At 43.0% G+C, this 24240-nt stretch overlaps 1 protein-coding gene across 2 annotated transcripts in view; it reads left to right on the forward strand.

Moving 5' to 3' along the window:
- Nucleotides 1–16794, forward strand: part of nfic (nuclear factor I/C) — a 737693-nt gene extending 720899 nt beyond the window's left edge. Inside the window, exon 11 of one of the 2 annotated variants that reach the window (XM_078555863.1) lies at nucleotides 16680–16794. Coding sequence is in view for 1 of the 2 variants with exons in the window: in XM_078555858.1 (XP_078411984.1) it covers nucleotides 16680–16688 (9 nt within the window). In the remaining variant the exon portion in view is untranslated. The remainder of the gene's footprint in view (nucleotides 1–16679) is intronic. The other variant, XM_078555858.1, reaches the window with a different exon arrangement.
- Nucleotides 16795–24240: the final 7446 nt, after the last annotated feature.

A 24240-nucleotide genomic window follows, 5' to 3' on the forward strand; every position in this document is an offset into this window, starting at 1 on the left:
ACATCCAAATTTGTGTTCCCAGACACTTTGTTAGTGTTGGAAATTGAACAGTAAACCAACCTGGTACTGCACTTCTGGCATTGCTGTCCATTATTCCACCATTGTCGCCAACACAAAGCTTTATACTGACAGAAATTTCCAGGCTGTCGATGGTATTGGATTAGTTAATGGTGAAATTGAAAGAGTTGTGGGGCTATAAGTTAACTCAGACTCAGTCACAGTGGAACAGCAATCTACAAAGCAAATAGAATAGCGCTTTAAATTGCTGTATCAGTGGAACATTGGTCAGAGGTTGAACTTTTGGTTGCTCTGGTGCACCAAGGCTTATAAATTGTGTCAGAATCTGGTAATTGAGGCACAAGGAAGTGTAGAAGACCTGGAGGAAATGCAAATGAGGCTGCTCATTAGTTTTGGAAGATTGAAGTTTGAGGGGAGAGTCGAGAGAATTGGGTTCTTCATCTTTGAAATCTACTGAAAAGGTCCATATGGAGGTATGCAAGATATGAAATGGGATGGAAAGCTATATTTGGAGAACTGTGGCATGAAAAATGGAACAAGAGATTCCAGGTCCAAACTAGTGAGAGACAAACTTTGGGTCAACATCAAGAAGATTTTTTTCTCACGAGTGGTGTTGAGTATTTGCAACGAACTTCTGAACAAGGTAGAATTAGGATCTCCGATTTAAGAGGCTGGTGTGGTAATGGGTGCACTGAAGGCTTCTCTATCTGGAAGGGCGAAGTGGGGTGCAGGAGAAAGGGGTGGAGGGTGGTTGGTGGTGATGTGCCTCCTCCTCTGTACCACTCCTTTGAAGAATTTCCAGGACAATTCTAATTTGCTTTAGTCAAGCCCATGATTTGATGCAAATTGTGTTAACGTCTTCCATATTTATAGAGTTCTTAAATTTACTTTAAACACGGCTGTCAATATTTATGCAGCCTCTATTACATTTTAAAAGTTTTTTTTTAAACTTCCACTCCAGAAGTTTTATTGTTAATTTACATAACCTGACTTCAATCCTCTGACCTGACCTGCAGTACTGATTAAACAATGCACCTTCATTCAATTTCCTCTACAGGATAGCAACAAAAATATTTTCCATCACCTGACTTCATCTCCTTAATCCTGATAATCTTTCAGTTTCCGATGCTCAGTATTATACATGCTGAGCAAGTGAGGATTAGGGTTAATAACTAACACTGCTGTTATACGTGAAACAGCAGCATATACAGTCCTCAGAACACAGACTGCCCACGCTTCTCTCAGGCAGCTGCCTACATTGTGCAAATGGTGCTAACTACTTGTCATTGCCATTGGTCTCAATCAGAAAAACACAGCTTGCAGCACATTAAGCACTGCGCCTATCTTGGGCTGTTGTGGATTTTGTACTCCTCCAGCACATTTACAGACACTGCACCACATACACTGGAGAAGCTGGAAAGAAGATGGAAGAAATATTAATAATCGATTTATCATGTTATATTTTACATTGTATATTTCATAGGATCAGAAATATTGTAACAGTATTGCCAGTTACAAGAAATACAAAATTATAGGCATATTTATGTATCTGACATTAAGAAAATGTTACTTTCAGGCTGCAGAAGGATGTAATATTTCATTTGTTATCAAGTAAATTGAAGACTGTGATTATGGCAGACGTGGGCTAAGGCATGTAAGGCTCAGTTACACTAGGCTTTTCAAACTAGAATCAATATAAATTAAAAGGTCTGTAATGAAAGTAATAATTAAACATAACTCCGAGCCAACTTTTCTAATGTCGATGTGGAAATTGGCTAATGATTGTATTTTGCTGAAGTCAGCATGAAAAAGCATTGGGCCCCCGTTAATTAAAATATCTAGTTGCTTAAAAAAAGGTGACATCACTTCCCTGCTTTACACAAGCATCAGTCTTGAAATATGATCTTGTCATTTTGTATTGTAGTTTCAAGATGCCTAATATCACAGCACAGGGAACTTAGTTCCATAACTTCTTGCCTTAAAGGCAAGCCACCACGGTAGTAAAATATTTTGCAATAATTATCCATGGATGTACGAGACATTGCAATTAATAATATAACTTAATAGATTTTGTCCTTTTGAATTTTGGCAAAGCTGAAACGATATTGGAGTAGTTAGCATGTAGCAGATAGTCTCCATCAACTAATCATTGATGACTTTGGAATCAAGAATCCCCTCGATGATGTCAATACTGTACTTCTCAGTTAGTTCGAGATAATGCCTAGACATTGGATGATTGACTAGTTGCTGACTTTTGCTCCTTCTCAACTCCCTACTCACTCCTGATATCTGGCTTGAAGTGAAATTTGCAGTTGACATGTTCTAATGAAAGGTCACTGACATGAAATGTTAACTCTGTTTCTCTCTCCACAGACGCTGCCTGACCTGCTGAGTATTTTCAGCACTTTCTGTTTTCATTTCACTGAAAATGGAGTCTGATAATGCACTCTGTGATAGCCCACCCAGTTTGTACAGGTCCAGGACATCTACCTCTGACTCCTGTACATTCTCCACCTCCTCTCTATGTGGCAAACAGATTCCGTGAGGCAATGGCTGCACTCCCACAATAGCGATGTGGTGGAGGATGCAGCAGATCACCACAAACTTCGAATCCCACTCTGGTGTGTACTATAGGACTCTCCCTGAGTTGTCAATTGGTAGTGAAACTCTTGTTTCAGTAGGCTCTTTGCCTGTTTGGTGATGTTTCATGTGGTTCTGTGGCTTATGTGCACTCGTGCTGTGTAGTGTGATGGCAGAGGTGAGGAGGTGTCGTTGGTTATCAGTCACATGTAGAGGGTAGCCCTTGTACCCAAGCCGCCAGTCTTTGGTTACTATAGAAGATCGGAAGATGGTGGGTAAGCTGACTGGCACAGGATGAATATGTCAAAACTGTTGCCAGGATATTGCATATTCACCGACATGGGGCAGAAATTTTCACTGAGCAGGTGGACAAGCGCCTGACCTGCCTGAGCATAAAATAACGTGTGATGATGTCGGGCAAATGTCCCAATGTCATCACGCAATATTTCAGTCAGTGGGCGTCGCAAAACTCAGAAGCGCGCCCACCAACAATTCAGGGGTAATTAAGCCCATTAATGGCGCAATTAACAGAGATTTTCCATTGTCCATCCAACGTTATGGTTGGCGGATGGGCAGATCAGCCAGGCGGCTTTTGCATTTTTCAGGAAACCTCATCCACGGGCAAAATGAGGTTTCCGTGATAAACTAAAGTAAAAATAAATTTCTGTGGTCAGCATTTTCATTACCTACATTTTCAGGTGACTAATTATGAAACTTAGACACTTTTTTCTTATTTCTGTGACCTTTATTTTCACAGAATCACACAGTGCAGAAGAGGCCCTTCAGCCCATCGAGTCTGCACCGACACATAAGAAACACCTAACCTACTTACCTAATCCCATTTACCAGCACTTGGCCCATAGCCTTGAATGTTATGACGTGCCAAGTGCTCATCCAGGTACTTTTTAAAGGATGTGAGGCAACCCGCCTCCACCACCCTCCCAGGCAGTGCATTCCAGACCGTCACCACCCTCTGGGTAAAAATGTTTTTCCTCACATCCCCCCTAAACCTCCTGCCCCTCACATTGAACTTATGTCCCCTCGTGACTGACCCTTCAATTAAGGGGAACAGCTGCTCCTTATCCACCCTGTCCATGCCCCTCATAATCTTGTACACCTCGAGCAGGTCGCCCCTAAGTCTACTCTGCTCCAACGAAAACGACCCAAGTCTATCCAATCTCTCTTCGTAACTTAAATGTTTCATATCAGGCAACATCCTGATGAATCTCCTCTGCACCCCCTCCAATGCAATCACATCCTTCCTATAATGTGGTGACCAGAACTACATACAGTACTCCAGCTGTGGCCTCACCAAGGTTTGATACAATTCCAATATCATCTCCCTACTTTTGTAATCTATGCCTCGATTGATAAAGGCAAGTGTCCCATATGCCCTTTTCACCACCCCACTAACATGCCTCTCTGCCTTCAGAGATCTATGGACACACACGCCAAGGTCCCTTTGTTCCTCAGAACTTCTTAGTATCATGGCGTTCATTGAATACTTCTTTATCAAATTACTCCTTCCAAAGTGTATCAGCTCACACTTTTAAGGGTTAAATTCCATCTGCCACTTATCTACCCATCCCGTCTATATCTTCCTGTAGCCCAAGACACTCAACCTCACTGTTAACCACCCAGCCAATCTTTGTGTCATCCGCAAACTTACTAATCCTACTCCCCACATAGCTATCTATATTGTTTATATAAACGATAAATAATAGGGGACCCAGCACAGATCCCTGTGGTACGCCACTGGACACTGTCTTCCAGTCACTAAAGTATCCTTCTGTCATCACCCTCTGTCTCCTACAACTAAGCCAATTTTGAATCCACCTTATCAGATTTCCCTGTATCCCATGTGCATTTGCCTTCTTTATAAGTCTCCCATGTGGGACCTTGTCAAAGGCTTTGCTGAAATCCATATGAACTACATCCACTACACTACCCTCGTCTACACACCTGGTCACCTCCACAAAAAATTCAATCAAATTTGTTAGGCATGACCTCCCTCTGACAAAGCCATGCTGACTATCCCTGATCAAACCTTGCCTCTCCAAGTGGAGATAGATTCTCTCCTTCAGAATTTTCTCCAATAGTTTCCCTACCACTGACGTGAGACTCACTGGCCTATAGTTCCCTGGCTTATCTCTACAACCCTTCTTAAATAGCGGAACCACATTAGCTGTTCTCCAGTTCTCTGGCACCTCCCCCGTGGCCAGAGAGGAATTAAAAATTTGAGTCAGAGCCCCTGCGATCTCCTCCCTTGTCTCCCTCAGCAGTCTGGGACACAAATCATCCAGACCTGGAGATTTATCCACTTTTAAGCCTGCCAACACCTCCAACATCTTCTCACTCCCTACATCAATTTGCTTAAGGACCTCGTAGTCTCTCTCCCCGAGTTCGATACATTCATCCTCATTCTCTTGGGTGAAGACGGATGTGAAGTGTTTTAGGTTGTTCAGATCTTCAGCTTCCTGAGGCAGCTCTCTGCCTTCAGGGAACTTTCTGTGAGCGCTTCCCCGTGCCCGCACTGACATCAGCGCTCGCCCTCCTCCCACCCCCACCCCGGCAGTGCTGAGCCTTTCAGCACGTGCTTCATTGTGGCTGGCCATTAATTGGCCAGCCAGCGTGATGTCGCAGTCGGGGGCTGATTGCAATTGGCAGTCCATTCCCTGGCCAATCCCGGACCCACTGATCATGCCCACCTCCCCCGCCCCCTCCCCCCCCCACGACCTAAAAATCCTGCCCATGATGTTCTTGGCATGGTCACACATCAACTGCACATTGATAGAACGGTGACCCTTCTGGTTCCTGTACCTCTCCCCATTGATAAAGAGAAACCAGAGAGTCACGTGAGTGCAGACAATGGCTTTCTTCACCTTCAAGAACCCTACAATCCTAGAGAGGCCATGTGCCCTTTCAACCTGCTCAACCCTCCTGAATGAGAAGACGTAGTACTGTCCTCATGAGGAGTAGATGGACTCTTTCCCAGTTTCCCCAATGAACGGCTTACTGGGATATAGTTGAGATGTTTCCTGCTCCTACCTGGAATGACTAGAGTGCGTGAAAGTTTAAGCTGACAGTGACCTTCATGGCTATTGGCAGGGCTGTCCCTGCCCTGATGTGAGTCTCCAGAACAGGCTGTAAGAGGTGACACAGTTCCGTGACCACCCGCTGTTCAACTTGAGTCACATCAGGAACTGCTCCTGGGTGAGGTGTGGTATGGGAAGCGTTCCTGAAAAACCCCTGGAGGGTAGGGCCTTCTGTGTAGAGCCCTCCTGCTCCACCCTCTTCACAGCTTCCCCTCAAAAGGCACGGCCATCACAGACATAAGAACATAAGAACTCAAGAACTAGGAGCAGGAGTAGGCAATTCAGCCCCTCGAGCCTGCCCCGCCATTCAATACGATCATGGCTGATCTCATTTCGGCCTCAATCCCAATTTCCCTCCCTCCCCCTATAACCCTATAACTGTTACTAACTTAAAATCTGTCTATCTCCTCCTTAAATTTATTCAGTGTCCCGGCATCCACTGCACTCTGAGGTAGTGAATTCCACAGATTCACGACCCTTTGAGAAAAGTAATTCCTCCTCATCTCTGATTTAAATCTACCACCGCTTAGCCTAAAACAATGGCCTCTCATTCTAGAATGCCCCAGAAAGGGAAACATTCACTCCACGTCTACTTTGTCTATCCTCTTTATCTTATATATCTCATTTAGATCTCCTGTCATCCTTCTAAACTTTAGCAAGTATAGGCCTAAACTGCTCAATCTCTCCTCATAAGACAAGCCCCGCGTCTCTGGAATCAATCTAGTGAACCTCCTCTGAACCGCCTCCAATGAATCTACATCCTTCCTCAAGTAAGGGGACCAAAACTGTGCAGAGTACTCCAGGTGCGGTCTCACCAATGCCTTGTACAGTTGCAATAACCCTTCCCTATTTTTATACTCTATTCCTTTAGCAATAAATGCCAAAATTCCACTTACCTTCCTTATTACCTGCTGTACCTGCACACCAGCTTTCAGCGATTCATGCACGAGGACACCCAGATCCCTCTGCACTGAAGCATTCTGAAGTTTCTCTCCATTTAAATAATAAGTCGCCTTTTCCCTGTACCCCGGGGAGCAGTTCCTGTGTCTTCCCTGATTTTAAGCATCAACTCTCAAAAATGCCTCTAAAAGTGAAGCACGGTACCACACAAACTCAGCCTAAGAGAACTAAGTCAGAAACATCTCACTTGCAGATTTTTATCTGGCCCTTTATGTAGCACTAGTACTGAACCCCTCATGCAGCTGAATGCCTGTTCTTTGGTGAGTGACAAATAGTAGACCTGCATGGTCTACGTTTGTAAATAGTGTTCAATCAACTGGTAAGGTATGTGACATCATGACAGCACCAATTCAGTGGCACACTCCGGGTACACCCGAGCAATCCCCCTCCCAGCATGTGCATTGTGCTGCCACATAGGAAATGGCTGGAGGTACAATGTGCCCCAGTCAGTGGTCCTCCAGCTCCATAATGCCGTCTCCAGTAGCTTTACCAATAGGGTTGCTAATCCTCCAGGATTGAACTGGAGTCTCCAGGAATTGAAGATCAATCCCCAGGACATTAATGTGTGCAAACCTGGAGAGAAATCACAGGGACATTAAAAACACGTTATTTTTTAAATTTTCTTTGAGCATTTCACTTTACCATGTATAAAAATGTTGGAAAAAAGGCAGTTTGGCTGACGGTCAAGCATCATCCAATTAGGTAATGAGTCTTTTTGCTTTTGAATAGGAAGGCAGAACATCACAAGGATGGGTGTGTTGGATCATGTGTGGCTGGAATTGGGGGGGATTCATGTGATTAAATCTTCAGGAGTACATTTAATCACAGTTGGCAACTGTGATCCAAATTTCACACCGAGTATTTTAAATTTGTTATCATCAATGCAAATTCCCATCCAATGTCCCTGCAGAGAGTCCAATGGGAAGAAAGAGTGGCTGTGTTTTCAGCTGTCAGCTTTGGATGGTTGTGACCTAACCATCAAAATGCATTTAGGATAGACATTTGTATTATCTAAGGTAATAGTATGGTTAATTAACTGATCAATGTAATGGTGATAGGAGCATTTGGCCCTCTACAGACTGATTATGTCACAGAGAGATCACAAAAATGCATGTGATTGACCCCATCCTTGACAGAGATTTACCATAACTACATAAAATTCTATAAAGTGTTACGACCAGTCCTCGGGCGAGACTCCCCTCCAATTTGTTATGATCCCGGATGAGGTGCCCAAATTGTTACACTCCCAGGTGAGAAGGAATGAACTGGCTCCCTTTCTTTATTCAACTCCCTCAGTTGGTTGTAACAAGGTTAATTTTAAAAGGACCCCTTCCCTCATGAATACCTTTTCTCAGTCCAAATGTATTTCTGTTTTGAAAGGAGCCAGTTTAACCAGGCTTTCTTGAGACAAAGAAAGAGTGAGTTCATTAGTTACTAAAACAGGGGAAAAACAATAAAAATGCAACACACGCACACAGATTAGAAATGAATCCAAAAATAAAAGTTGAAACAATATACAAATCAGTCTTTGGCTTATCCGTGAGGGGTAGATGGTGAAATGTTGTGGCCGTTAAGTTGGATGCTTCCAGCAATCAGAGAGAGAGTCTTTTTTTTACCTGAAAGCTCAGGGATGCCTAGTTGATGTTCTTCAGCCATGACCTTCACAGCCCACCCTCACACACCAGGCCTGGAACACCAAAAACTAGCACACAGAGACTAGGGTTGCAGTTGGCTTTTAACCTGTTTTCTTGCGTATTCCTGGAAAGGAAAAACAAACATGTCTTTCACCCAGAAACTGCTTTCTTTCAACTCAGTTCATGTCCACAGTCTGGGATATAACTCAACAGAAGATGGTTTCTGCTGAGATGGTGATCAGTGTTTTTGCACCTCTTCCTTTGAAATGCCTCTGTCTGAAGGAGGCTTTGACACCTTTTTAGGTGCAACATTCCGTTCTCTCTGGACTAGTTGGTCAAGTGTAATCCACATAGAAATTTTCCAGCAAGTGTTTACTTTACCGTCTCAACCAGCTTTTACTTGTAGTTCCTTTTCAGAAAACGCATCTTACTTATAAGTTCAATATGACTGTAAGTAACTTGGGGCTATGATCCATGGTCATGACAGAAATGAAAGGGAACAATTTTGTATTTTTGTCATTCCTCTTCTCATCAGTAATGATTTTCTGGAAGAGTTCTTGCTGCTGTCAATTCTACCCTTGCCTAATACGGCACTGAGATGAGATGGTGATATTGTTGTCATTTTCCTGATGCTTTGGATTTTATGCCCCTCTCGAGCTCGAATGGAAATCGTGTCAGTTTGAGGTAATTGTGGTGTTACTGAATAAAGAAACAGAATTGCTCACTGTTGTGTTTGCTTAGATCTGCTGTTGCATGCAGTGATGGGTCAATTAGTGCAAGTGAATCAACATCATTGTGTATGATCTGTCATCACACTAAGTAGCAGAATCTGCCTTCATACCACCAAGAGTGGAATACCTAACTGGTGGAAAATTAAAGCAATGAGAAAAGCTGATATTTCGACAGCACTTGTTGCTCAGAAGCACTCAAATCACAACAGTGAAGGGCTTTGAAATGCAGTATCTATTGTTAGGAATTCAAACACAAGAGCTATTTTCTGCTGAGCGAGACTGCATTAACAATCATGAAATGAAGCGGTATTGATTGGGGAAGGATCCTTGGGCAGGATGTGGAAAAACTCCCTGCCTTTCTTCTAACGGCCGATGGGATCTTTATTGCTGACCTGAGCCACTGGGATAGGAGGATAGGAGCTTGGTTCCACACCTCATCTGCTGGGCAGCACATTCAACACTCTAGCATTTCCTCAGTACTGCACTGGACTGTCAGGTTTGGTTCTTGAATTAGCTGATCTCACCCAGTTGGGGTACATAGTTGACCTCATTGCCCCTGAACTAGTAAGAAGAAAAATCAACCGGGGTTCCTGTTCCCACAAATCGTCTAACACCCTTTCCTGGAAAGAATTTTGTAATGTAGGATGAAGATAGAATCAAGCTCACTGTGAAACATACCATGTCAAATAGCCTATTTCCATTCTTTGTCTAGTCTCAGAAATGAGAGATACTCATTTGATTGAAGTACTTGAGGGCAACTGGTAACTACAGCCAGAATCAGAGCTTACAGGAAGAGAGAGGGATAAGAAATTGAAAACATTGAAATGAAAAGTGTTAATATTGTACTCTACCTGATTCTGAAGATTTACTATTGTTGAAATAATTTAGTAGGTGGCTATGTTTTAACTATGGGATTTGAGGGCTGCCCATTTTTACATTGCCCCAGGTTGTGGCTGACCTGCAATAGTTATGCACTAATTCCATTTTAGTTAAACTAGTTTCCAGGAATAATTGTAGAACTGTTATAAAGTGTCACTGAAAAAAGAGAAATGTTATTGAAGCTTTCCATCTTACACTCATCAGGAAAAATACAAGGATGCCAAATTTCAAAGGGAGCAACAATTTATCCTGCATGAGAAAAAGATGCTGATTGGTTGGCAAGTTGACTCTGATTGGCCGAGGTGTTGCCATGGAGAATGCATAGAAAGCTATTTTTCCCTGTGTATTTGTTTAACTCAAAAAAGGTGCACCACCTGGACATGTTCCTTTTGCCTTCAGGGGACAAGTCGCTGTGCATGAACACATATAGCTGCTAGCAAGTATCATACAGCCACATGGCGCTTGTTTTGGAATTGAACAAATAGTTCAATAGACAATCGTTCCCTTGTGCATTCTCCATGGCAATGCCTTGACCAGAGTCAACTTGCCAACTCACAGAATCACAGAATCACAGAGTGCAGAAGAGGCCCTTCGGCCCATCGAGTCTGCACCGACACGTGAGAAACACCTGACCTACCTACCTAATCCCATTTACCAGCACTTAGCCCATAGCCTTGAATGTTATGACGTGCCAAGTGCTCATCCAGGTACTTTTTAAAGGATGTGAGGCAACCTGCCTCCACCACCCTCCTAGGCAGCGCATTCCAGACCGTCACCACCCTCTGGGTAAAAATGTTTTTCCTCACATCCCCCCTAAACCTCCTGCCCCTCACCTTGAACTTATGTCCCCTTGTGACTGACCCTTCAACTAAGGGGAACAGCTGCTCCCTATCCACCCTGTCCATGCCCCTCATAATCTTGTACACCTGAGGTCGCCCCTCAGTCTTCTCTACTCCAACGAAAACATCCTAAGTCTATCCAACCTCTCTTCAGAACTGTTAAATGTTTCATCCCAGGCAACATCCTGGTGAATCCCCTCTGCACCCCCTCCAGTGCAATCACATTCTTCCTATAATGTGGCGACCAGAACTGCACACAGTACTCCAGCTGTGGCCTCACCAAGGTTCAATGCAACTCCAACATGACCTCCCTACTTTTGCAATCTATGCCTTGACCGGTAAAGGCAAGCATCCCATATGCCTTTTTCACCACCCCACTAACATGCCCCTCCACCTTCAGAGGTCTATGGGCACACACGCCAAGGTCCCTTTGTTCCTCAGAACTTCCTAGTGTCATGCTGTTCATTGAATACTTCCTTGTCAAATTACTCCTTCCAAAGTGTATCACCTCACACTTTTCGGGGTTAAATTCCATCTGCCACTTATCTGCCCATTTGACCATCCTGTCTATATCTTCCCGTAGCCCAAGACACTCAACCTCACTGTTAACCACCCAGCCAATCTTTGTGTCATCCACAAACTTACTAATCCTACCCCCCACATAGTCACCCCTGTCATTTATATAAATGACTAATAATAGGGGACCCAGCACAGATCCCTGTGGTATGCCACTGGGCATTGGCTTCCAGTTACTAAAGCATCCTTCTGTCATCACCCTCTGTCTCCTACAACTAAGCCAATTTTGAATCCACCTTATCAAATTACCCATGTATCCCATGTGCATTTGCCTTCTTTATAAGCCTCCCATGTGGGATCTTGTTAAGGGCTTTGCTGAAATCCATATAAACTACATCAACTGCACTATCCTCATCTACACACCTGGTCACCTCCTCAAAAAATTCAATCAAATTTGTTAGGCATGACCTCCCTCTGACAAAGCCATGCTGACTATCCCTGATCAAACCTTGCCTCTCCAAGTGGAGATAGATTCTCTCCTTCAGAATTTTCTCCAATAGTTTCCCTACCACTGACGTGAGACTCACTGGCCTGTAGTTCCCTGGCTTATTTCTACAACCCTTCTTAAATAGCGGAACTACATTAGCTGTTCTCCAGTCCTCTTGCACCTCCCCAGTGGCCAAAGAGGAATTAAAAATTTGGATCAGAGCCCCTGCGATCTCCTCCCTTGCCTCCCTCCGCAGTCTGGGACACAAATCATCTGGACCTGGAGAATTGTCCACTTTGAAGCCTGCCAACACCTCCAATACCTTGTCACTCCCTATATCAATTTACTCAAGAGCCTCACAGTCTCTCTCCCTGAGTTGAATACCTTCATCCTCATTCTATTGGGTGAAGACGGATGTGAAGTATTCATTCAACACTCTAGCGATGTCCTCTGGCTCCACACATAGATTGCCCCCTTGGTCTCTTATGGGCCTTACTCTTTCCCTGGTTATCCTCTTCCCATTAATATATTTATAGAATATCTTGGGATTTTCCCTACTTTTACCAGCCAGAGCTTTCTCACATCCCCTCTTTGCTCTCCTAATTGCTTTCTTAAGCTCCACCCTGCATTTTCTGTACTCCACTAATGTCTCCGCTGATTTGCTTCCCTTGTACCTGCTAAAAGCCTCTCTTTTCCTTCTCATCGTAACCTGAATATCTCTGGTCATCCATGGTTCTCTGGGCTTGTTACTCCTTCCTATCACCCTAGAGGGAACATGTTGAACCTGTACCCTCCCCATTTCCTTTTTGAACATCCCCCACTGTTCCTCTGTAGATTTCCCCACAAGTAGCTGTTCCCAGTCTACCTTGGCCAGACCCTGCCTTATTTTACCAAAATCCACTCTCCCCCAATCCAAAACATTTTTTGCAACTTGTCTATTTCTTTGCCCATAACAAGCTTAAATTGTATTGTGTTGTTGTCACTATCATTAAAATGCACCCCCACCACCACCTCAGCCACCTGTCCGGCTTCATTCCCCAGAATTAGGTCCAGCACTGCGCCGTCCCTTGTTGGACCCTCTACATATTGACCTAAAAAGTTCTCCTGGACACATTTCAAGAAATCCACTCCATCCAAGCCATTAACACTATGTCTATCCCAATTAATGTTGGGAAAGTTGAAATCGCCTAATATAATTACCCTATTGTTATTGTTTTTACACATCTCCACAAATTATGCACATATTTGCACCTCAATTTCCCACTGACTATCTGGGGGTCTATAATAAACACCTAATAATGTGGCTGCCCCTTTTTTATTCCTAAACTCTACCCACAAAGCTTCATTCGATGTCCCCTCCAAGATATCATCTCTCCTTACTGCAGTAACTGACTCCTTAACTAATAAGGCAACGCCTCCTCCTCTTTTATCACCTCCAATGTCTCGCCTGAAGATTCTATATCCCGGAATGTTGAGCTGTCAATCCTGCCCCTCCCTGAACCACATCTCAGTGATGGCAAATATATCACAATTCCACGTGTCAATCCTCACCCTTAACTCATCCATTTTACCTGTAATACTCCTGGCATTAAAGTACAGGCCATCCAGCCTTGCCTTACTCCCTTGAAATTTATTACAGCTGTACTCCCTCTGACTTGATTGTTTTACTGTATTATGATGTGTCCCTATTCTGCTAACATTCTGTGTCCCATCCCCCTGCCAAATTAGTTTAAACTCCTCCCAACAGCACTAGCAAACCCGCCCGCAAGGATGTTAGCTGCACTCTGGGTGCAGTGTAAATTGTTGCTCCCTTTGAAATTTGGCATTTTTGTGGTGTTATTACTTCTAGTAGGAAGGGCTTGAGTGCACAACCTTTTGTCTCAGTGATCCAAATGAGCCAAACAGTAAAAACTCCACATGTCATCCTGCAGTTAAGCAAAAATAACATTGTAATATATTGAGAATAACATTGTGGAAAAAGCATGATGTATCAAGGGATAAATGATCTGAAGATGATCTGAAAGTGCTTTTCATCTAAAGTATGAAAAGATAGTTTGAGGTTAACTTTACAATGGATCAGCATGATCAGGCTCATAAAACAGGCAGCAATGATTCAGCCAGAACTTCCTCTCCATTGAGCGAAATGGAAAGGGAAATTGGGCAGTGTGTGTAATGGGCAATTGATCCACTACTGCCTGTTTTGCACCCATGTCAAATGTAGGATTTTACCCCCAAGGTCATTTTTGTCATTGCAAAGATGATGTTTACCTGTGTGAGTGTAAAAGGATAGTATAAATGAACAGTGTGTGTGTGTGTGTGTGTGTGTGTGAGTATGAGTACATATACAACATACGGTGAATTAATTGTTCCATTTTAGCTTATTTTTAGAATTACAGTTCATTACATTAGGGTAGAGATTGGTATGTGCTGCACCCATTTCTTAGGCATGAAAGGGGCATAAAGCACACCAGCATAGCAGCGGGAATGCCTGTACCCAATCTATACAGGCATTGTTGCCAGTGCTAAATTCATGGCCAATCAAATGCCTTAACAAATATATAAATTAGGAGCCTAATGATGCTGAAGGATCCCTTTTCAAAGTTAGCTGCTGTCATGAAAGTATAATAATTTTCATAATATGTTTCTGGATTATTGTAAAGTAGGTTTATGGGAGTAAGGAGTTGGATCTGTCTGTGTGTGTGATTTAATTACATTTGAAGTCAAGTACACTGCAAGTTTGACTCATCAAATGAAGTTATGTGCCTGACATGCTAATGAGTAAACGTGGATGCTGGTTTAGCATGTAAGATGCGAAGGGAATTTGCATTTTTAGATAGATGAAGGGGGATTTGGATTTCAAAGCAATTTCAGTCTGCTTACAAATAGCCAAACAAGCAAGGCTAAGGTATGTGCTTATTTTTTGCAAGGGCTACTGACAACATATAGTGACAACATTAAAGTTTTTATGTTATGAGGGAGATAGGTTCAAAGACTTATGAAACATTAGAATTTACATATTAGAAGAGAGAAACACATATAAAGGAGAATGAGGCTATGTGTCAGCGGAAGGCATTGTGAGATCTAATCGAAGTGTGTGAAGTAGCCTTAAGGAAGCCTCTAGCATTTGTGCATAAGCCTGCTGGCTACAGAAACTGAAGCTGGAGAAAGCCATTTTGAAGTCTAATGTCCAGGGTGTTGTGTTGATTTGCTGGATCTGTTTAAAATCTAAAAATCTATTTTGGACCGTTGCCTTAAAGGGGGTGTAACTGAGAGGAGGGTTAATTATGAATTCCAGAAGTTATTATAGTAGTAATTCATAGTTCTATGTATATGCTTGAAATCTTCTCTTTTGTTAATAAATATTTTAATTTAGTTTTTTCTAAAAACCTTTACAAGCCTTGGTGGACTTATTACTTCAGAATTCAGTGCACGCACCTCGAAATAAATACAAATTGCAAATCTGTTGTGATAGCACAATCAAGTTTTCCTCATGGATTTGATCTGCCTGGCGCACATCATCTGCTGCGTCATAACAGCTGCCAATAGGGAGGGCAGACATTAGGCTCAGGATTCTTCAGCAGTCCCAGAGGCTGCCGATGAAAGCTAAGTTGTAAAAGAAACATTTTATTATGAAGGCCTTCCTGTGGAGCCAGGAGGAGCATGAGAGCTCTCCCAATTCCACAGGCATCAATGGTCACCAGCCAATTTCTCTCCTGACACTTAACTGAGGGCTGCCCACCATTGCTATCTGCTACGCTGACAAGCTGCCTGGGGACATACAGTGAGAATGCACAGCTCACTGGTCTAATTTAAATGAGGCCCATGGTCCAATTTCAAACAAGCCTTAGGCCTACCTGCTCCAGCACAAGGACCCTTCTCAATGTCCAGTTGACATCAACAGGTCAACATTACCCAATTTCTCCCCTATTGTGGTCCACAATTTAAACATTCACCATAATACAGTCAAATATTTATAAATGTTCTCAATCTCAGTTTGAAACAGCAGAGCAAATAACGGTGGAAGACATTTGCATGCAGAGTGTTCCAGACGTTTAGTTTGCTCTTCTTAAGAGACCTGTGGAGTTTAATGTTTTGGCAGCCCTGCGTCATGTGGCCTCATGTAAGAGTTGCCAGTGCAGTTTGATAGCACATCCGTAGGAAGTGATGATTCTAAATTACTGAGCAAATGAAATCCCAGAATAATAAACTTCAGGAATGATTGATCATTTCAGGGTGTCCCACTGCACATGGTCCAACATTTATTATTTTAACCAACTAAGTCAATTTCCCACACTTATTTTGCCACATTCCATAGGATAAGTTGTATAAACAACATCAATTCCAATTCTGATATCTTTTGAAAAATTTTTATATGATTATTCATGTGATTTATCGTGAAATTTGGAAAAAATATTCAGTCCTTGCCTTTCCCAAGGCTTGTATCTTCCTGCAGCATTAGTCACTGCGTGCTTTTAAAGGATTATTTTTCATCATTGCGAATTTGATCAGTCAACTGAAAACCAGATTATGAATGAAGCATTAAGCCAGTGCCTGGATCATTGGTAATGTCCAGCTGAAGTATCCTCAGCCAAAGCTAATTTCCCATGACCAGATTCACAATGAGTAATGAAACTGTGGTATGCTTGAGAAACCTTTTTCAAGCACAAATGGCTTTTTAGGGTCCTACTGACAATTATAGCACACATAACATACTGAATGTGGGATGGCTTCAATGGAAATTAAAGTCGGGGGGGTATTGAATATCAGGCGAGGTATAGAACAGTCCCATTCTACCTATTTTTACCCAGTGGAAAGGGCTAAAATCAACCTTATAACCTTAGTCTCAGCTGGCACTGCAGTATAACAATAAGACAAAGTCCAATGATTGAGTACAGTCTTTTAGATGAGAGATTAAATGAAGTTCCTTTCCTTCTATTCAGAGGACATGAATGATCCCAAGGCGCTATTTGAAGAGATGGACAACATTTACCCCTCACCATACTCCACCAAAACGTCATCATTCATCTTATTGCTGTTTGTGGGACCTGGTTTATGTGAATGTGATTCTGGGTTTCACTGCTTTACAGCAGTGACTGTACTGCAAAAATACTTCATTGTCTATGAAGCATGTTAAGATTCCCTGAGGGCATGAAAGAAACTGAATAAATTATTTTTTAAAATAAAGTTGTATCCTCATGTTCTCCGCAATTAGATTATTTTGAATTTGGATGTGCCAACCTCTTTAAAGCAGCAGGACATCAGAGCATGATTCATGTTCTTCTCCCCAACATTCATTGTAGCAACAGATGGCCAAGTTACTGATGATTACAAAAGTTGTGGCGGTGATGTTTCAGTGAACATTCTTATCCTTACTACAGTCATGTACAGTTATGCTGGATTCTTGATGGTCTAGTGATGGGGCAATCATTTGGATTCTTGATGGTCCAATGGTGAAGGGAAGTGTGTCTTTATTCTGATGGTCTGGTGCTGAGGATTCTGAATATTTACTTATATACCTATATAATCATTACCAGTTTTAGTACTTGTCAATTTCAAACCATTCTATTCCCAAGACATATCACTCATCACAGTATAAATGAATGGAGATGATTTTAAACAGCAGTGGAGATTGGAAGGGCAGTGGGCAGGGCATCCATTCCGACCATTCAGTGCAGCAGGCAGGACGCCAGATGCATCTTTGCCACCAGGTTTCACAGACCATGAGAAGTGAACTGCCAGCACTAACTGAACTGCTTATAGGAAACCTCACAATTTGAGTGGTGAGAAATCTGGAAGGCAGCTGAGTATTATCGAAGGAGTGGAAGCATTGGCAGTGAAAGGAAATGGTAATGCTCAGCAATGAGGACAATTTTTGGTAGCATCCACATCAGCAAGGGCATGAACTAATGGAAATCTTAAACCAAAATGCATGCAGAAAAAAAAATGAATGCCATTGTGGCATCTAATCTTTTCCTACTGTAGCTAAGAATCCTTTTGAATGCCATTATAGGGATAGTAGAGGATATACTACACTAGGGGGATATTACAGGGTACACAACACTAGGGGGGATATTAGAGGATATGCTACAATATGGGGATGCTGGAGGATATACTACACTAGGGGGATACTGGAGGATATATTATACTAAAGGGATACTGGAGGATTTACTATACTAGAGGGATATTGGAGGATATACGACACTAGAGGGATATTGAAGGATATACTACACTACAGAAGTGGTGTAACGATGTATTCTGCTGCAACTTATGACATCCTTTGGTGGTCTCGCCCTCTTGACTTGGAAAGCATATTAGCCTTGCTATATGATATAAATGACTTTTGCATAGGTTTCCCAACTTTAATATGGAAAAACACAGCTGTTTTCTTAATCTTCACCTCTGTTGATGGAAGCCAGCCTTCAGTGGGCTCTTTGAGTTTGTCAAAGCATGTGTGTATTTCAGAATGACAACCTGCTTCAAAATTATCTTCCTCAATCCCTTCCTTCTGAGCAGATGTTGCTGTTTCATTGTTATGATGAGCACCAGTTGAATAAACCTGCATCAAGGAGGTTTTGCTCCCTTTACTCAAGTCAATCTCAATTTGCTGAGAGAAGTACAACAGTTTCTGCACAGATTCACATTGCACCTGCTGATGCTTCAAAAGTGGAACCTTCATCCCCGCCTCTTTCACAATTTCATCCAAACCTTTGTTTACTCTTATTTTCCAATTATTTTCCTTCTTTGTTTATCTTTTCATTCAGCTCAGCAGCTGGTGAGTTCAGTTGCCATTTTTCAGAGTCATCTGCAGAGCCCTGATACAAGTTTGACAACATCATAGGCAGTTCACTTTGGAATCTTTACTCCATGTTTGCTGATTCCTCTTTGGACTCTTTCAATTTACCCATTAAATCCTCGAACTGTTTCCTAATTTAGCAGCTTTTAAAATTTGGATCTGCTCTTCCATGCTGCACATCTCATCCTTTCTGTTCTCCAGATTGTGTCGGAGTTCAAGAATTTCATTGCTCTTTTCACAATGAAGTTCCAACCTTAGTTTTTAATTCTGCATTCAACCAACTGTTCTCATCAGTAATTCCTTCTCCTGTTCAGGACAGTTTTCATGGTACCGAATAGAGATTTCTGATACCTGAATTTCATCAAGTTTTAACTGAAGACCTACCTTTGTCAAATTTGCTTCTACAAGTTTATCATTTAGACATTTCAGGTCCTCATTCAAGTGTTCTAGTTCTTGTGACCAACGCTCAGGTGTTCTCACTAGTTCTCATTTTTCATTATCTAACTCATCTTTTGTGCTTCTCTACACTGATCAAAAACACAAGAAATAGGAGCAGGAGTAGATTGTACGGCCCATCGAGCCTGCTCCACCTTTCAATATGATCATGGCTGATCTTAGGCTTCAACTCTATTCTCCCATCCACTCTCCATATCCCTTAATTCCCTGAGACCAAAAATCTGTCTATCTCAGCCTTAAATGTATTCAATAATGTAACACCCACAAATCTCTGGGGTAGAGAATTCCAAAGATTCACAACCTTTTGAGTGAAGTAATTTTCCTTATTTCAGTGCTAAATGATCGGCCTATTATCCTGAGACTGTGCCCCCTGTTCAGCAGAAACAATCTCTCAGCATCTACTCCATCAAAGCCCCTTCAGAATTTTGTAGATCTGTCAGGATCAGCTTTTCCTCCGCAGATCCTAGTTTCTCACGCAGCTTTTGACATTCTTGCCTCTCTGACACTAACTGTTTTTGAGCTTGGGATAATTGTTTTTCCACTTCAAAATACTGTTCCTCACTGTCAATTTTAAAACACTCATATCTTTTAGGACAGTTACATCTGCCTCTTTATCGGCAACAAGCTTCTTAAGATTGGCCACAGTCATTATGGGGGGGTTTAGCAAGTTCAGCACACTTGATGCCACGTAGCCACTGTTATGTTGCTGTCTGTGCCTGCCAAATCATTATCCCATATAAGATCTACCCCTTCAATAGGTAAATTAGGAGCAATTTCCACAATAACAATTCTGTTTACTAAGTCACATCGAAAATTAACTTCATACAAGGAAACAGGTTCATAAATGTTGTGAACACTCCCTATTAATACTTCTTCTTTCACCAAACTATTTGAAACACAAACTGTATCATCAGCCAGCATCAAAAACTGAGCTGCTCCAGCGCCTCTCAAGATATTCATTTGTTAACTTGTTTTGCTGGAAGAGTAAGGAAATACTTATCCCTTGGAGACAAAACCTCTGAAAGATTAGAATATACATCCATTGCTTTCCCCACCAAGAAGTACGGCAAAATAAGAGTCCATGTGTACTTTAGCCACTCTAGCTTTGCAGTCACTTTTTCAAGAGTTAAAATATTGCTTAATTTCAACCTCAGTGAATTTACTCACTAGGCGAAGGTTCTTGATGATATCAAAGCTCAGAGTAGGACTTGATGCATCACCCAAATTATTAACCTCTCTTTCACAATGAAACTTAAGCTTTTCTTTAGCTAGTTCAAACTGTCTATTTTTTTCCTCTCTTTGAAACTCTCTTTCCTTATCTCTTCCCTCCACTGCTAACCTCTCTCTCTGGAGTTCAATTTCAAGCCTTTGCATTTCTTTTTCTTTTTTGTGTTAGAGTTTTTGCTTTTCTCTATCCCTTTCTTTCTCAAGCTACTCCATCTGTTTTTCTTGTTCAGACTGCTTCATCTGCAACTGAATTCTAGCCAACTGAAGCTACATTCTATCTGAGTCAGGCTTTTCCTTTTCCAATCCCAGGTGATGTGCTATTACCTCAAACCTGTCTGCCTTTTTAGCCCCTGCTTTTAACCCGAACTCCAACTCTCCTGCTAATGCCATCAACCTAACCTTGGGGCAGAATTTTCCGTGCCCACTGGCGTGAAGCGTCATGGTGGGCGTGAGTGGACAAAAGGACGGGAAGGCCAAAAATTGGTTTCGCGCCATGGTGAAATCAGTTTGCAGTCGCCCACTTTGCCTGTCAATGGTGGACCACGTTTCCTGCTGCTGCACAGTGGGAACTTCATTGTAATCCATTTGCATATCATTATAATCCCAGCTCACTGGAATCGTCCCCTCATGCTGGATCATCCGAGCACATTGGCGTGATTGTACACCAATGTGTTTCACAAATGAACATAAGCAACGTGTACCTGGTGAGCTGAACTTCACTCTGGACTCCAAGGTTTGTTTGCCTCCCTTGCTTCAGGCAGCACTCACAGTCAACAGTGCCAGGCTTCACAGACAGCACCACATCACTTTCAGGGGGTCTCAAGGGCAGGACTCTACTTACGAGATAAGCTGCAAGGTGGGGGTGGCTTTTCAACGGCTGCCAGTCTATGGCATTACTGGGGAAGGGGGTATCCCAATAAGTGTGCGGGGACACATCTTGATTTGTGCAGGTGGCCTCAAGAGGGTAAGTGCTGAGGAAGCAGACTCAAGGGGAGATGAGGCCAGATGGAGATGTGAGGGTGTGTGTGAGAGAGTGAGTGGTGATGTCCCTTGAGCTGGCAGTGAGTGAGATGCCAGTGAATGTGCAAAGGGCTTGTGAGTGTGTGAGTTTAGAGTGATGAGATGGTTGTCTTACCCTGGTGGCACAGATGAGATCATTCATCCATTTTCTGCAATGGATGGCCGACCTCTTCTGTGCAGCGTTGGCACTGACCACCTCTGCCACCACCTCCCAAACTGGAGTGGTGAGACTGACAGGGCTCCTGCAGCCAGAGTGGGGGTAGAGGACGTGGCAGTGGGCTCCAATGGTGTCCAGAAGGCGTCCCAGGAATGCATCACTGAATCGGGGGGGCTGAAGCCCTCTTGTCTTTTGGGACCATGTCTTCTGTGCAGTAGTCCTGGGCTGGAAGCACTGAGAGGTGTGCACACAGCTTCACTTTACATATGGTGCTTGGTGTGAGGAAGCAGCGAGGTGACAGGCGAATTGGATGCTGCCCGTCAATGAAACGGCGTGTTTCCTGGGAATGCATGATAAATGAGGCAGGATTGGGATGGTATGGCATGAAAAGTCATCATTGTGTCCAGCAGGTAAAACTTTTCCCGCCAGCCAACTTAGTGCAAATCTGGGACAATTCTGCCCTTGGTTAATTGTTGCTAAGGGATAAGCCTTCCCTCTCCAGAAAAGTCATAGCAATTGACAAAGCCATTCTTCTTTTTAATAAATATAGTAAACTTCACCGTGAAATCCTGTTAGCCTCAATTTTAGAAAGTCCCAGTATCTATATCCAGCTGTGGAGACAAAATACTGCAAAAAGCCCCAAATTTTGTTATAATCCCAGACTAGACCCCAAATTCTGTTACAATCTGGTTAGGGACCAGTAACTTTTTGTTCAAAGTAGATGCAATTTGAAATCCCAGTTGCTTACTAAGAGACAATGCCAAAAAATTCCACGGTTTCAAAGAAAAGAAGACATTTTACTATAAAAGAGTCAACAAAGCAAACAGTCAATGCTATCTATTTTATCTCTAACATACAAAGTTAACATAAGATAAACATGAATTAACAGGCAAACTGTGTTTGAACACACCACAAACTATATATTAAAAGGCAGATGTGGCCAAGACAGGTCACCTGGATGTTTCAGCAACCCACCCAGACATCATTCATCACTATAAGTCACAAAAATTCCTTAAAACCCTGTCTCCTCATGAGGAAATTCAGCTCCTCTCCTTCAAAGAGCTAGTCTGATTCCCCAGCAAACAGCAGCTTTACTCCACCCATGTTCCATGGGTACAATCCTCACCCAAAAGGTACACTAATCCAGATCTTACTCAAATCAGTTCCCAGGTCCAGCCATCTTGGCCTTCTTTTCCAGCTGAGCTGACCTATTACCAAGACTGCGTTCCTTGGTGTTGACCAGGCTTTACTCCAATATCTAATCACAAGTGTGGTCGCAGCTTCTCAGCCACACTGCTGTCAACAACTGCTTAAGGGCTTCCCTGAGCCCCAACTCTTAGTTGCATCAAGCAAATATTGCTCCTGGGCCTCTCTGATCCCGAATTGCAAGGAGCTAATCCTTGTGCATGTGCAGCCTGTCCCCCTTTATCGCTGTCTACACTTGTGCTGGAACTGCAGGGCATGCTGGGAAGTGTAGTCCTTAACCTCTGGCCAGAAAACCCACAAATCCAACAATACCAATTCCTTCACACCTGTAACACTGGGGCATGGATGGTGGGGTCCAAGTGGCTGTCCCAGTGAGTTAAAAAAAGGTTGAAAATCATCTGCAATATGTGAGGAATTCTGTGTGAGGCAAAGGACTTTCATTTGTGAGATACCCCTTTAAATCCAAAGTGAAAAATTAGCGAGATTCTGGAAAGGGGGTATAATTGGATTTCTTGGGAATGGCATCATTTCTGATAAGTTAAAATCTAGCTGAGGTTGCTATGGGGATGAAGGCTAAAAAAAAAAGGCATTGCTGAATCCCCTACTATCAACACCCTGAGGGTTACCATTGACCAGAAGCTGAATTGGACCAGCCATAAAAATACTGTGGCAGGTCAGAGGCTGGGAATTGTGTAGCAAGTAATTCGCTTCCTGACTCCACAAAGCCTGTCCACCATCTACAAGGCACAAGTCAGGAGTGCAATGGAATACTCCCCACTTGCCTGCATGAGTGCAGATCCCACAACACTCAGGAAGCTGGAAATCTTCCAGGACAAAGCAGCCCAATTGATTGGCACCCCATCCACCACCTTAAACATTCAATCCCTCCACCACTGATGCACAGTGTGTACTATCTACGAGATGCACTGCAGAAACTCTCCATGGCTCCTTCGACAGCCCCTTCCAAACTTGCGATCTCTACCACCTAGAAGGACAAGGGCAGCTGATTTATGGGAACACCAACACCTGCAAGCTCCCCTCCAACCCAGACTCCATCCTGACTTAGAGCTATATTGTCATTCCTTCACTGTCATAGAGTCATAGAGGTCGACAGCACAGAAAAAGGCCCTTCGGCCCATCGAGTCTGTGCCAGTCAAACAACTTCCTAACTACTCTAATCCCATTTTCCAGCACTAGGTCCATGGCCTTGTATGCCATGGCATTGCAAGTGCACATCCAAATATATCTTAAATGTTATGAGGGCTTCTGCTTCTACCACCCTTTCAGGCAGTGAGTTCCAGATTCCCACCACCCTCTGGGTGAAATTATTCTTCCTCACATCCCCTCTAAACCTTCTGCCCCTTACCTTAGATCTATACCCCCTGGTTATTGATCCCTCCACCAGGGGGAAAAGTTCCTTCCTGTCTACACTACCTATGCCCCTCATAATTTTATACACCACAATCATGACCCCCTCAATCTCCTCTGCTCCAGGGAAAATAACCCCAGTCTATCCAATCTCTCCTCATAACTAAAACTCTCCAGCCCAGGCAACATCCTGGTAAATCTCCTCTGCAGTTTCTCTAGTGCAATCACACCCTTCCTATAATGCGAATTCCAGAACTGCACGCAATACTCTAGC

The sequence above is a fragment of the Cetorhinus maximus genome, chromosome 13 (assembly GCF_964194155.1).
Source record: "Cetorhinus maximus chromosome 13, sCetMax3.hap1.1, whole genome shotgun sequence".
NCBI lineage: Eukaryota > Metazoa > Chordata > Chondrichthyes > Lamniformes > Cetorhinidae > Cetorhinus > Cetorhinus maximus.